Genomic DNA, 13,357 nt, shown 5'->3' on the forward strand with positions numbered 1-13,357 from the left:
GGAGGAGGGTGGCCACGCTAGAGACTGAAGGAACTGTGGGACCGGAAGGACCCCATGTCTGTGGAGGCCAAGAGAGAAATGAAGCACCTGCCCCAGCAGCCATTACAGTCCCAGCTCTGACTGTCCAAGTAAAGAAAGGGAAAAACTTTCAAAAGTAGGAGAAACAAATCCAGGTATAATGGGTGGCCAAGCCTCAAGTAGAGGTAGAGGCAAGAGGCAGGCTCATTTGAAAAGCAAGTTCAAAGCCAGCCTGCATAACAACAAACCCCCAAAGTGTACAAAGAACAAAGGCACTAAAAGGTCGAGCCAAGTCAGACAAGGGGGGTGGTGTTAGAAGTTTGGTGCTGACTGGAAGCCAGCCTTCCACAGCTTGCCCTCTTAGCTGGCAGAACTTAAAGTTGCCATGTGTTCTCTCCAAGATGATCTTCCCACTGATACTCAAAGAGCCTCTGCACTGCTCGGGATGGACGCACAGGAAACTGCTGTGGGACACCTAGAAACAGCTGAGACCCCATCAACTCAGCTCCTTAGATGGAGCCCACAGGGTACATCTTCCCACCCCAGCATCTGTGAGTCAGGCCTCACCATGAGGACATTCCAGGACTCAGGAACCAAATGACACTGAGCCCAAATCATTATGGGGTATGGACCAAACAGAGACCACCCTCCTTTTGTACCCCTTTACAGAGGCATGCATAGGTGGATATACAGACCCACAGTTGGGCATAAGTCCAACTCTCTCTGTCTCTCAGTCTCTCTCTGTCTTTCTGTGTTTGTGTGTGTCTATGTCTCTTTGTACTTGTCTCTGTCTGTCTGTCTGTCTCTGTCTCTCTGTCTCTCTCTCTCTCCTCCTCCTCTTCCTCCTCCTCCTCCTCCTAGGAGGGTTAGACACACAGCTGCTCAGGGATGGAGCTGAGATCTCCTGAAAAGCAAACCTTGCCATCCTCTGGGCATTTGGACAAGGTTCTCTAGACCCCTTTATAACCCCTTCAAGCCTACAATCTTCTCCCCACTTCTCCATCTCTCCTCAGAGACTTTGCCCATCCTACCTCCATCCTGACCAAGCACAGACTATGCAGAAAAAGCCCGAGAACCATGAACAGAATCCAGGGAAACCCAAAGTCCAGTAGGCTCCCTCCCTAGAATGACTGACAGGACACAAAGATAGGAAGACAGGAAACGAGAGGCAGGGAAAATCTAAGAGAAGTGCAGTCGTCACAGGAAAGCGTGCTACATCGCCCAAGTTCAAGGTCCAGCGGACAGTCAGGGTTCCAGGCAGAGCCTTCAGCTGAAAGGCCCACTCCAGAAGGGAAAGGCATTTCAGGAGAAGGGTAAAGCATTAAAGAGAGGGGCAAGAAAGCTGGAATGGAACCACATTTATGAACCATGATGGTTTCTCCAGCCAGGTGGGGAGGTACTGTCTGCACTGGAGGCTCATGGACCAGTCAGTTTTTGTCTCAAACTCCTTTCCAAATTGATTTGTCCTTCCAGACCCAACCGTTACCTCTAAATCTCTGGTGTGTTGAACATGGGCTCTGCAGAGAGGAAACACTCAGCTAATGTGTTCTGAGAATTTGGCAAGCTAGGAAAGGCGGTCCACTAGCAAAGGGAGGATGGGCCCCTGTTTTTCAGAGCTTCAAAGGGACTCAAAACAGTACTGTTTTCAAGGTCAAGACTTTCTAGATCCAGCTTTGTCACTTGCCCATAAGCCCCAGTTTTCTTTCACACAGAATGAGAGCACGTGACCAGGTCACACCTAAGGACTTTTCTTTCAGGGGCTGGTATTTTAGGAATTTCTCCTAAGACCTTTGACTGTCCTCTCCACTGTGGTCTGCCGCCCAGCCCTCCCCATACCACAAGGGGGAGCTCTACACAAACCCCAGAAAAGGACCGTTGCCCCTGTCTTACAGGTGTGCTAGGCTGTTGATTGGGTCAGGAAGGCCTAGACACCTCACTCCTGAACAGCCTGGCACATGGCATCTTGGTAATCTCACATTCCTCCGATGTGTCAGGCTGAAGTGAAAAGCTTTTCCTTCAAAGTATGTCTTCCGCATCCTCCACCTAACACGTGCTCCCTTACCCCATAGAGGGATCTCAGCTCCCTGGAGCACATCTCCATGAATAACTCCTTGGCTTCCTAGTCTGTATAAGTTTTAAGGAAGAAGAAGACCCACCACTAGGATTTTATTTTATGTTTTTTAATTTGGGAGTGACTTGGAAGCACAGCAACCTGCCCAAACCCCAGAACTTCACTTTCCACAGATCCCTGGGACTTCTCAAGCACACATCTCTGAGGGCGTGGGATAGACAGACAATGGGCACTTGGGGTTCAGTGGATTCAAGAATGACAGAGTTGGGTTCCGTGGTTTCTTGTGTCTGGTCGTGGGCCAGGTAATCCTGGAGTCACTGCCGGTCCCCTATGGAGAGGTAACCAGTCAGAAAGACCACGTCTGTCTGCAGCGTATGGGACAAGAGGGAGGGCACAGACACCCACCTTCCGTGGTCCTGGGCATCAACTCTGTTCTGTAGATCTTGAATGCATCATAAGCAAAAACAGAGACCAGGATGATGCCAAAAACCTGTGGAAAGGGATGGGGCAGCAGAGATCATCAGACTAGGGGAGTGGGGAATGGGGCCCAGAAGTGAAGGAATGATATCTGAGCATGCACAGGCTTTGTTTGGGGCACAGGAAGTGTGTCAGTACCAGCCACAAGTCCTGGGTGCTAGAGAGCACTGTAGAAATGGACTCACAAAAGCAGCAATGGCAGCTCCCTCCCTCGAGGTCACAGCAGCAAAGGAGACCACCAGGAAGATGATGATGGCACTGATACACCGGAGGAAGTCCTGGGAAGCCAGAGGCAGGGGGAGGAGGAGTTGGAGGATGCTGGAAAGGTTCGTTACCTGGAGGTCTCCTAAACTAGTCAGCTTTCCTTATCTGGTTCTCAGAGACTGAGTTCCTGCCCAGGGTTGCCCCAGACACAAGCCAAGTACCATCAAGGGAGTGATCTCAGAGCCCTACCCAGAGGATGGAAGCAGATAAATCTAGACCAACCAGGAGGCAGAGGGAAAACAAATAAACACACCACACAGAGCAGGACTGGGCTAGGCCTTTTATGTGTGGAGAACAGGCCTAGAGTCTGCACATTCTCCTTGACAATCCTCCTTTAACAAGGGACCTGTCGTGGGCCAAAGTTCACGTTTGAACTCAGGACACAGCATGAGTCAAAGGACAGCTCAGTTGTGGACATGAAGGGGAGCCACGAGGCTACAGGAAAACCGGGCAATCAGAGAGAAGGAAGAGACCAGGATGGGATGGGAGAGGCAGTGTTGCTCACCAGACAAGGCCAGTTAAGCCTATCGAAGCGCTGGTAATACTGCGTGGCATAGAGGAAGAGGAAGGCCAGTGTGATGAAGAACTCTAGCAAGGCTGCAGCCATGTAGGCGGAGATGGAGGCCGTGAAGCAAATGAAGATGATGAAGGTCAGGGCCTGTAGGACCAAGGACGGGAGCTTTCTGAAGAGACACATGCATAGGCCAGGCCATGGTTTGGCTGCGGTTGGGAACCCTTCTTCTCAGCTGACACTTTTACCCAGCCTCGCGGAGAAGGAAGAGTTCTCAATGAAGACCAAGAAGTGACTCATCCCTGGAGTCAGGGACCATCAAGGGCATCTCCATCCTCCCATTCCTGCTATTCCAGGAATCCCAGCAACTCCAGCAGTTTGGCCAAATCTGCACAGGGGAGTTCCCCGGGGGCACAGAACACAGCGTACACTCCAGCTCACAGCACCCCTGCCCCACAAAGCTTGCCTCCTCCTGATGGCTAAAAGTCAGATAACAAGAACAGACACCATACTGAGAGAGGCATAGAAGGCAGGGGCTTGCTGCGGATAGGACAGGACGGCAGATAAGAAAGAAACCCTGTGCCAGCACTGGGAGGGCCTGAGACTAGATGTTAATGGGCCGCAACTGACAAAGTGTGGCTGCAGGAAATCTACCCACCCCCACCCACGGCTCATTCCCTCTGTATCCTAGAAAGCTATCTTTCCATCTAACTTCCGTCTCGCGGTGAGTGATGCATGCTCTAAGTGCCTCCAGACAGAGCCGCAGCCAGAAAGCTAAGAGTTGCAAAAGGTAAGCCTGGGAGGGAAAAGACAGAACACCTGGGAAGAGGAGGGGGGACCAGGGGGCATGAAATGATGAGCCCAGGAGGCCAGCACAGAGCCAGGGAGCTGGAATGGGAGAGATGGGGGTACAAGGTTGGGGAGACAGCTGTTACCAGCTCAGTTTCCAGCAGGATGCCTTTGAGGGAAGACAGAAAGGTCTTGTCCACTCCGAAGCCCTGGAGCCCTGCAGCTGCTCCTTCCTCTGGGGGCCGCTCCCGATGATCGCAAGAACTGAACATCTCTTTGGGGCTCTCAGGACACAGACTCTCCCTCACCAGATTCCCAGCAGTCCAGCAAGAGAAACAGAAATCTGGCTAGAGAAGCAGACAGGAACCTGAAAGTGAAGCTGGGGCCTGCTGTAGGACTCTGGGGAAAGACAGTACCCAGGGAAGGTTTGCCCAGATGGTCCTCACCCAGCTGCCCAGAGTGCCTCTGCTCTGGCCTGCAGGGCCCCTAGGAGGCATGGGGAGGAGTGAGAGAGAGGTGGTTAACCCTCCTCTTCCTCCAGCCTAACTCACCCTGAAGAAGGAAAGAAGGAACAAGGAGAGGAAGAGATGGGAAAGAAACCAGAGGAGTTGGGGGTAGAAGAGAGATAGACAGAGCAAGGAGTCCCCAGCAACCAAAGCCTGAAGATGTTTATGCCCCCCTCCCATAACCTTAACACTCTTATTTGGCTGGGTCTTTCTCTCTTTTCCTTTAAGGGAGGTGGGAACTGGAGCCCAGCCCAGGCAGTACCCTGCTGGACCAAGCTGCAACAGCCAGAACCAGAGGACAAAGGAGGATTGTTGGGGAGACAAGGGGGCGCTGTGTGCCTACTGTGGTACCTCAATGGGCTTCTGTCTCTACTCCATGTTGAGCTGTCTGACCCCCACCCTTGTGTTCAGGGATGGACGAAGGGATGGGAGGGGAGGATGTAATAAACACCCAGGAAAGTAGGGGGAGTTGCAGAGAGGGCGAGCTAGGGAGAAGAAAGGACCCAGCTGGGGACCACAGAATGCTCAAGTTCCCCTGATGCAAAGACAAATGCGACCATTTTAAAATACAGATATTTATTTGAATAAATCTCTTCACGTTCAATAACAGCATTCTCCTCAGAACCATCTGCTTCAAAGTAATTACACCTGGATTCTCGCAGAGTTGTCATTCACAAACAAATGCAACAAAAGGCAAAAGGGAAAGGTGGAAAAGTGGCCGTGCTGGGCTGGGGGGTTCAGAAGCAGGGGTCAGCAGGCCTTTGGAGTTTGTTCCTGAGAGGAAATTGCATAACAGCATCTTCCAGCAACACAAGCTGAACCTGCTCCTTCCCAAAAGTGCTTTCAAAAAGTGCAAAAGTCAGAGTTTCTCCCCGAGTTCTCCATCTTGTCCCAGGATGCTTCAGGTAGGGCTTTGGAAGGCTTGAACATTCAGGTACCCTGGCCCACTTTGTAGACCTGGCCCGCTCTCCCAACAAGGGATCAGCCTCAGGCAGGTGGCAAGCATGACTAAGCCATCACACGGGGCAGCACACACACACACGCCAAGGAGACTCGGTAGAGTCTTTCCTCTACGCAGTAACGGGGATGGGAACCTCGCTCGCCGTGGCATGGCCGCCGGTAGAAGACTGTCTGGTTGTGGTAGACTGGTACTGAGTTGCCCCGTAGGTCTATGCTGGAACTTGTCTCTAGGCTGACGCAGTGTGGGCACAGGCATCGAGCATGGTACAGGTCCTGGGGAACACGATCCACGTCCCTGTCCAACCTGTGGGGACAGAGCTGATCAGTCATGGAGGGACAGGCTAGGAGCAAGGGGCAGGTAGGGTGGAGAAGCTGGAGGGAGGAAATGGTATGATCGGGGACCCAACTTCTTAAATCTGACACCCAATACTGTGTAACTTTGAATGCCCTTCCTCTCTGAGACTTATTTCCTCCCACTATTAATATAGGTAAGTGACAAAGAGGTGGCTTTCTTATTGGTCCTCAATGCCAGGACATAGCCACGACAACTAATTACAGCACAGAGGAAGGTTAAGAACGTCCTGCCAGCCTCCACCAGACCAGCACTGCATCTGTCTGACACGCATGTGGCTTCTTAGTAAGGTATTACACCTTAAGGTGTTCATGTGAATTACATCTATTAAAAAACTAAAAATTGCCGTGGGCAGATATGGTGGTACATGCCTGTAATTTCAGCACTTGAGAGGCTGAGGCAAAGACTGTCATGAGTTTGAGGCTAACCTGTGCCACACAGCCAACAGGTACATATAAAAGAATACATAACAAACACCAAGTGTTTCCTTTTGCTCTACTTACTCCCCAGGGAGAGCTGCTTCATGCCCACCCTCCAGCCACGGCCTAAGCCTATATTACAAACACATTTAGCTCATGGGAAAGACTGGTTTTCTTTTTTTTTTCTTATCAATTCAAAAAAGATTTGTGGCAAAAAAAAAAAAAAAAAAAAAAAAAAAACCAGACCAAAACAAAAACTGGAAAGAAGATATTTTAAAAGCATTGCATCCAGTAGCCTAGCAGGAAGCCCCAATATGGTAGAACCATTTTCCATACAAGCCCTGGAAAACTGGGGTCCAACTACTGCAAGCATTTCACGAAGTAGATTCCGTAATAAATACCTTGGGATTTTGTTGTTGTTCTTTGTCTGTCTGTCTGTCTGTCTATCTGTCTGTCTGTCTATCTGTCTGTCTGTCTGTCTGTCTGAAAAACAAACGCTTCTACAATCCAATAAGTTTGGGGGAAACTAATGGTTTCTTTTTGTAGACCTCTTGCCAATTGTAATGTATGGAGAACATTGAAACTTCAAGGGATAGGGCTCTGTAACCTTTCAGAAATTTATTTAACACTATTTCTTTTTTTTTTCTGAGAAACAGCTTTGTGGGACCAGTGTTGTATAGAGCATATATTGTAGAAGGTCTGCTAAGTGGTTATCAAGGGTTATTACTGCCTATCCGAGAAGAGGACAGGTGTATCTGAGACACGCCCCCCCCACACACAAGCAGATCGTCCATGTAGCCTCTGAGACTACTTCAAAACATTATGCACTGGTGTCTTAAGACACAATTTAAGTTAAAACTGACCAGTTAAAACTATAGCAGGAATATCTCCATAACCCTTCAAAGGTAAGGCTAAGCAACTGAAACACACCAGTGGGAGTGGTATATAAACATGTGAAGATAAAGGAATGAAAAAAATTGTTTGGAATCCCTAAGACTCTAACTTGTAAATTGTTTCCCTGTCCCCATTTCATATCATGGGGAAATAAAGAGTTCCAATGTTTATGCGATAAACTGTGTAAAAGACTAAAACAACCATGGTTTTGATTAAAAATAACAAGCCTAGGAATCCGACCTTCCACCTGCCCCACAAGAGTTGAGGGACAGCTGTTCGGCATAGTGATACTTTGTGTCTGTGTCATATACTACTACTTGATACTTTAGGGAAGTGTGAGTTATGATTGAGACCAAACAAGAAACAGAATCAATGTAAATACAGGCTTTACATTGTTACATTTGATCTATATATTAGCCTCTAGGATATAATCTAGAGTAAAGGAGAAAGGAAGAAACTTTGAAAACATCACCCAGCATAATAGACAGAGCTGAGGCTCAAATTCAGGCCTTTGTAGCTCCCAAACTTTCTAGTCTGTTTAATTAATTAAAAGAGGCTGGTAGGTCAAATTGGGTGTAACTCCCTTGGCCCCTCAGGGGATACATGAATACAAGTGCACTCACTCATAGCTCCAGGGAGAGATGGCCCTGCTGTTGAGGGGGCCATCCTTGCTGGCCCTGCAGGATTCTGGGTGGTGGGTGTGACTCAGAGGCTCTGGGGGAGACACAGGTGCAGATTTCCACTTCAGCCAGTACTCAGGGGAGTCTTTTTCTTTGCTGGAGCAGCAGTTGGGCAAGTGGCTGCAGTTCTCCTGGATCCGCAAACTGAAGGTGTGGGTTCCCACGATCATTGCCAAGAATGCTACAGCCTATGAGCAAAAGCCAATGAGAAAGCTACTCTCAGGTCCCATTCCTATATGAGCCCCGCCCCTTCCCCCTGCAGCTCCCTGAGACCAGAAGCCTGGAAGTCTAGCCTTCCTTCATACTCAGTACCATCTCTACTTCTTTCTCTCTCAGCCAGGCATCAGGGCCACTCACCTGGTACATGCCGGACACTGCTCAACAGCCACAGGTACTACCCTGCCCGACAGGCCTTCTGGAAGCAGGCTGACTGGAGCAGCTGAGGTGTCCTGGTTTTATTTTCAGCAAACCTGTTTTGTTTATTCAAATTTATTTCCACTATCTTTTAGAGGGAGTGACTTGAGATTAAAAAAAGAAGAAGAAGAAAAGAAAAGCCAAAAGAAAAAAAAAAACCAACAACAACAACAACAAAAACCCAACCCAACCCTGGAAGTGTTCCCCAAAGCTGTTTAAATGCTACCCTCATGGAAGTTGTAATGGCCATCATTAGCAGCCTGGCAGCTGATTGGGTAAACTTTGTTCCTTGCACTTTCCGGGCGGGGGTCGTAGCAATAGCATTCTGCAATCTGTCTATGTCTCTGTGCATTGGCATGATGAAAATTTCCCTGATGTTTGCTACCTCAGATTAACCATGTCATACAGTCTCCTTTCCAGGGTACCATTTCCAAGACTTCAGCTAGTCCTGCCTAAGATCTGACCTCCAGCTGTCTCTCTTCTTATTAGATGTCTCTGCCTACCTGCCTTAATAAACACTTGCCCCCTCTTCAGCTTCTTTGGCCGCCTTTCCTTTTGGTCCCTGACCCCAGCCCTTTTGAGCGTGAGTCCTCTTCACTGTCCATTACTGCCCCTAGTTCCCCTTTGCCTTCTCACTTTGCCACCCTGTTCCCATCCCTGTCCCTAGACTTTCCCTGGCCTCTTCCTGGGATGAGATGCAGCCCTTGCCCTACAGTGCTACCAGGATGTGCCTGAAGGAGTTTTCTGGTTGGGTGGGCGAGAGTGATGAAGAAGGCTGTAGGTGACTGTCAATACTGCACAAATGAGGGACTGGAGTGTGGAGAAGTGTCCACTGTATTACCCAAGACCCAGCAGGAGGTCTCACCCCTGTTTACAGGGCCCAAGGGACAAGGGTCCCAGCAAGGGTTGTTGCCACTCTCAGGCCATAGGGAGCCCACTCAGCCTCTGCACTCTTGTGGGGTCCTATTGGCCAGGTAGGTGTGTGTATATGCCAGATAGATTCCAAAGACACAGGTCAATCAAGGTCCAATCTGCTTGCGAGGACTGTGCAGAGACCAGCCAGTGCGCTTCCTCCGGGCCTTTCTCTGTTTGCCCAGGGACCTTCTGCCCCACCCCAACACACTCATACACACTGTCTCTAGAATAATGCGTGCTGATTTGCATGTGCTTTCCCTCAGAAAATACTCCTGAAGTAACCAAGGGATCAGAAAGTCAACAAAGGGAGCCAGGAATAATGCATACTATAGAGGACCGCTCTTTCAGATGCTATGGGACAAAACAGTCTGGAGGCATCGGTGTCATGACAACAGAGCACATTCTCAAAAGTCAGAAGACATTGCTTTGGGTGAATCTTAGGGGCCCGGAACAGTGGGAGGCATTGAGGATAAACTATTGGTGGCCAGGGTTAGGACACTTGGGGAGAATAATAAGGCCAGGAATCTTCAACTGATGCCATACCCACCCTTGCTGTGGTGCTCCTACCCTTGCTGTGGTGCTCCCAACCTTGCCCCAGTGCTCCTGAGTACCATCTCCCTTTAAGGTGGTCTTGCTCCTGTGCACTTGAGTGTGCCAGACGTTGTGCTGAGCCCTACACACATCATCTTGTCATCTTGACAATAAAACCACGACATGAAAACTGAAATCCTCATACTGGAGATGAGGAAAGTGAGACCCAACAGAATTTAATCAAGGCTACACAGTTATAGAAAGAGTCTGAGCTGCCTTTCCATTCCAGCCCTCAGTAACCCCAAACCTAAGCTCCTAGCTTGAGCCAATTTGCAGGCAGCTGTGGATGGAAGGGGACCCCCAGAGAAAATGTGTTCCTATTCCCCTGGACTAGGGCTGGACTTGTTTCATTCCTACCTGCCCAAGACCACAGGGCATTCCTGTCCTCTTTGGCATCCAGCCCTGCTGGCTGGGATCCATTATTCCAGCTTCCTGTTCCTCAGCCTTTTGTCTGGTATATGGCCTCAAGTGGCTTGTGGTGTTCCTTAGCAACCCCAAGCCCAGAGTAGGGTCCTTTAGTTGGTCGTGTTGTTTCAAAGTGAAGGATTCCTATAGGAATCAAGGAAGCAGACTTTGACCAGTGCAGAACAGGTATTCTTAGGCACAGAAATGCTGACACTGCAAAATGGAACTAGGCTGGGTGATGGAGACATTTGGGCTTTCTCTCTGCCTCTGTACTTCAGGCCTGAGGAAGCCTCTGGAGGGAAGATGGAATCTCCTTTTAATTACAGTCTTCCCCAGGATTGGCTTTCCCCATACTATGATGACCAGGATGACCCATGAACCTATTCTCTGAGCCACAGGCCCCCACCCAACCCTGCTTGCTCAGCCTCTGTCCTTATCTCGGTAGAAGCTTTGTGGGACACTTTAGGGTGACTCCCTGCCATGAGAAACATTTTCCAGAGGGTTTCCTCCTGGGTGACTACTTTTGGAATCCCTGAGTCATTTCAGCTTCCAGGGAATCCTTGAGGAGTGTGGGGGTGGCAATGGGGAGAATGCTGGAGGTGGGAGCAGAGAAAGGTTGGACCAACATCTGACATCACGAGTACCCTCCAAACATGCCTCTACTTGCCTAGTAGCCAAACTGGGCTAGAATTTCTACCCCATGCCTCTGGGAAAGGAGGTCAGCACCTGTCCAGAAAGAGACTGGGAAATGTGATGAACTAACTGTCTTCTACTTTATGCTCAGAAAAGCTCTGGGGGCTTGCAGGGAGTTCAAATACAACTGTCTGTCAAAAGTGTGCTCAAGCCTGTGCCTGCTGCCTTGAGATTTTAATCTGTTCATGACCTTGGATGCTCCTTTGGCTTCTGCTTCCTTGTTGGTAAGAGTGTATGTGGTAGAGCGTGTATGTCCCTGGAGTGAGTGATCTTAGAGGTGCCAAAAAGATTAGCTGCCCTGGACCCCGGGTCCTAAAACAGTGAGGCGTCGTCAGGATTGAGTTCATTTCTGTTCACTATATAAGAAGCCAGGACTCGGGTTTTTTAAATACTGAGATCCCCATGTACCTGCCGGTAAGCATCTCTTGGCATGGGGTATCCCCATCATACTCCTCTGAGAGACCCAGCAACCGCAAAGATGGGGACCTCTAGAATAGTATTCCCACATTCTGATTTGTAGATAATAATGGCCCTGGATACAAATTATTTTTAAAAGTTTGTTTTTATTGTTTTAATTATGTGCATTGTGTAGGAGGAGGTTGTGTACATGAATTCAAGTACCCACAGAGAGATCTACCTGGGGCTGGTGTTACAGATCAGTCATGTAATGTAGGTGCTAGGAATTAAACTCAGGTCCTCAAGAAGAGCAGTATGTGTTTTTAATCACTGAGCCATCTCTCCAGCATGCTAATTATTTTTAGTGCAACTATTAAGTACTGAGTGATCAAGCTCAGGAGATTACCTTAAAGGAGAACCCAGTTTGGTCTGGGAAACACATGGAGTTATCAGATGAAGAAGGCAAGGACCCAGGGATGGCATCTTTCCAAGGCTAACCCAATGTTGCCTTCCAAGGCTAACCCAATGATGCCCTATATCCATAGCTCCTGTATTCATTCATCTGCTCACCAAATATTTATTGAGCGTCTACTGTACACTAGACACTGACATTCTAAGTGCTAGGAATGAAAAGGGAGACAAGAGAGATGGGGCCTCTTCCTCCCCAAGGCTTACAGCTCAGGAGAGAGAAGATAATGAGAACAAAGCCTTCCAATTATAACAAATCACAATGAAGAAAATGAGACAGTGACCGATACAGGAAGGGCACAGAGCCCCGGTGGAGGTGAGAGACTGGAGAGGATGAGAAGGAAACGCTAACAGGAAAGGCCTTTTTGGCATGGTGATGGGTCTGCAGGCTCTGACACATTTCAGAAGCAAATAGGACAATGTGAATGGAAAACTAGGGGTGAAGAGGAGGCTGGGTTGCAATGAGGAGGAACTTGTGGATGGGACAAGGGAGAAAGAAGACATCTGGACCCTGCTGGGAAAAGAAAGAGGGAGAAGAGGGATCTGTGGAGACAGAAGGGACTTCCTTCTTTGCTACTGTTTGAATGTGGCCAAGTCAAACCACGGTGCAAGACCACACGAGGCTGTTCTCTATGCAAGACATCACCCCTTCCCAGCCTAAGTTTTCTCTAACCGCACCCCGAGGCTGGAACTCTTCCTGGTTTGAATACCATAAAGGAGAGAGCAGATGTAAGTGTATAACCCACTCCCTCAGCTAAGAACATCCCGTTTTCATGAAAGCCTTATTAGAGGAAGAAGGGGCACTTCCGTCTATGTTCTCCTGGCCAAAGCAACTGTTTCACGGGAGGAATACATACTTCGAGATGGCCTCTGACTTGACCAAGGTAACAGAGCTAATAAGCCAGGATTCACTCTTAAGACAGAAGCAGCCCCTACCTAAGGTCATTCCTCAAGCTCTGAGTGCCTCACTCATCTCTCAAACCATCCCTGCGTGAACCTTTCACATCTTTCTGCCTAGCTTCCTCTGGCCTGCATCTATTTCTCTGTGTCTGTCAGAGTGTTTATATTTGGGATCCAAGGTGTCCTTCTTACCTTTGTTTTGTGCTGGTGACTCTGGGTAGGGTCATATGCACTCAGTCCCTAGCAGTGCCAAGGTGGCCAGATCCGCCCCCCCTCCCCTCCAAGGACTGGAGTCTAAGAGGTTAGAAAGGTTTCCCTAGTGACCACCTCCAGCCAAACTGAAACTGGGACTGGAGAACTCTCACTCCAGATGGATCTAGAAGTGTTAAAATCCCTTTTCGTTCTAATGGAGTCTGAGTATGTTGAAGGTTTCCGGCCAGGGCATGAGGTCTGCCCTCCAGCATTACCACCCAGAGCCAGCAGCACCATTCAACCTGTGTTCAGCCAGAACCTCTCACTGAGTCACCCCTTAGGTGCCAGCTCTCCCCTCGGCAGAGGGTTCTAGGTAACCAGGCAGTAAACACCGTCCCCACAGGCGGTTCTGGAAAATGCCACGATTAAGCCTGTGGGACAC

At 49.2% G+C, this 13,357-nt stretch overlaps 2 protein-coding genes across 2 annotated transcripts; both read right to left on the reverse strand.

Annotated features, from left to right (window-relative positions):
- Positions 1-2,324: 2,324 nt before the first annotated feature.
- On the reverse strand, positions 2,325-4,402 carry CMTM5 (CKLF like MARVEL transmembrane domain containing 5; the record flags this gene model as incomplete). Its single annotated transcript, XM_080926907.1, has 5 exons — positions 2,325-2,417; positions 2,495-2,579; positions 2,752-2,844; positions 3,336-3,488; positions 4,277-4,402. The coding sequence occupies 5 exons, from the start codon at positions 4,400-4,402 to the stop codon at positions 2,404-2,406; spliced, it is 471 nt and encodes a 156-aa protein (XP_080783033.1). The 3' UTR covers positions 2,325-2,403.
- A 1,242-nt stretch (positions 4,403-5,644) lies between these two features.
- On the reverse strand, positions 5,645-8,307 carry IL25 (interleukin 25; the record flags this gene model as incomplete). Its single annotated transcript, XM_080926328.1, has 3 exons — positions 5,645-5,900; positions 7,885-8,129; positions 8,299-8,307. The coding sequence occupies 3 exons, from the start codon at positions 8,305-8,307 to the stop codon at positions 5,645-5,647; spliced, it is 510 nt and encodes a 169-aa protein (XP_080782454.1).
- Between the last annotated feature and the right edge of the window lie 5,050 nt (positions 8,308-13,357).

Source organism: Micromys minutus (genome assembly GCF_963924665.1).
Source record: "Micromys minutus genome assembly, chromosome: 12".
Classification (NCBI taxonomy): domain Eukaryota; kingdom Metazoa; phylum Chordata; class Mammalia; order Rodentia; family Muridae; genus Micromys; species Micromys minutus.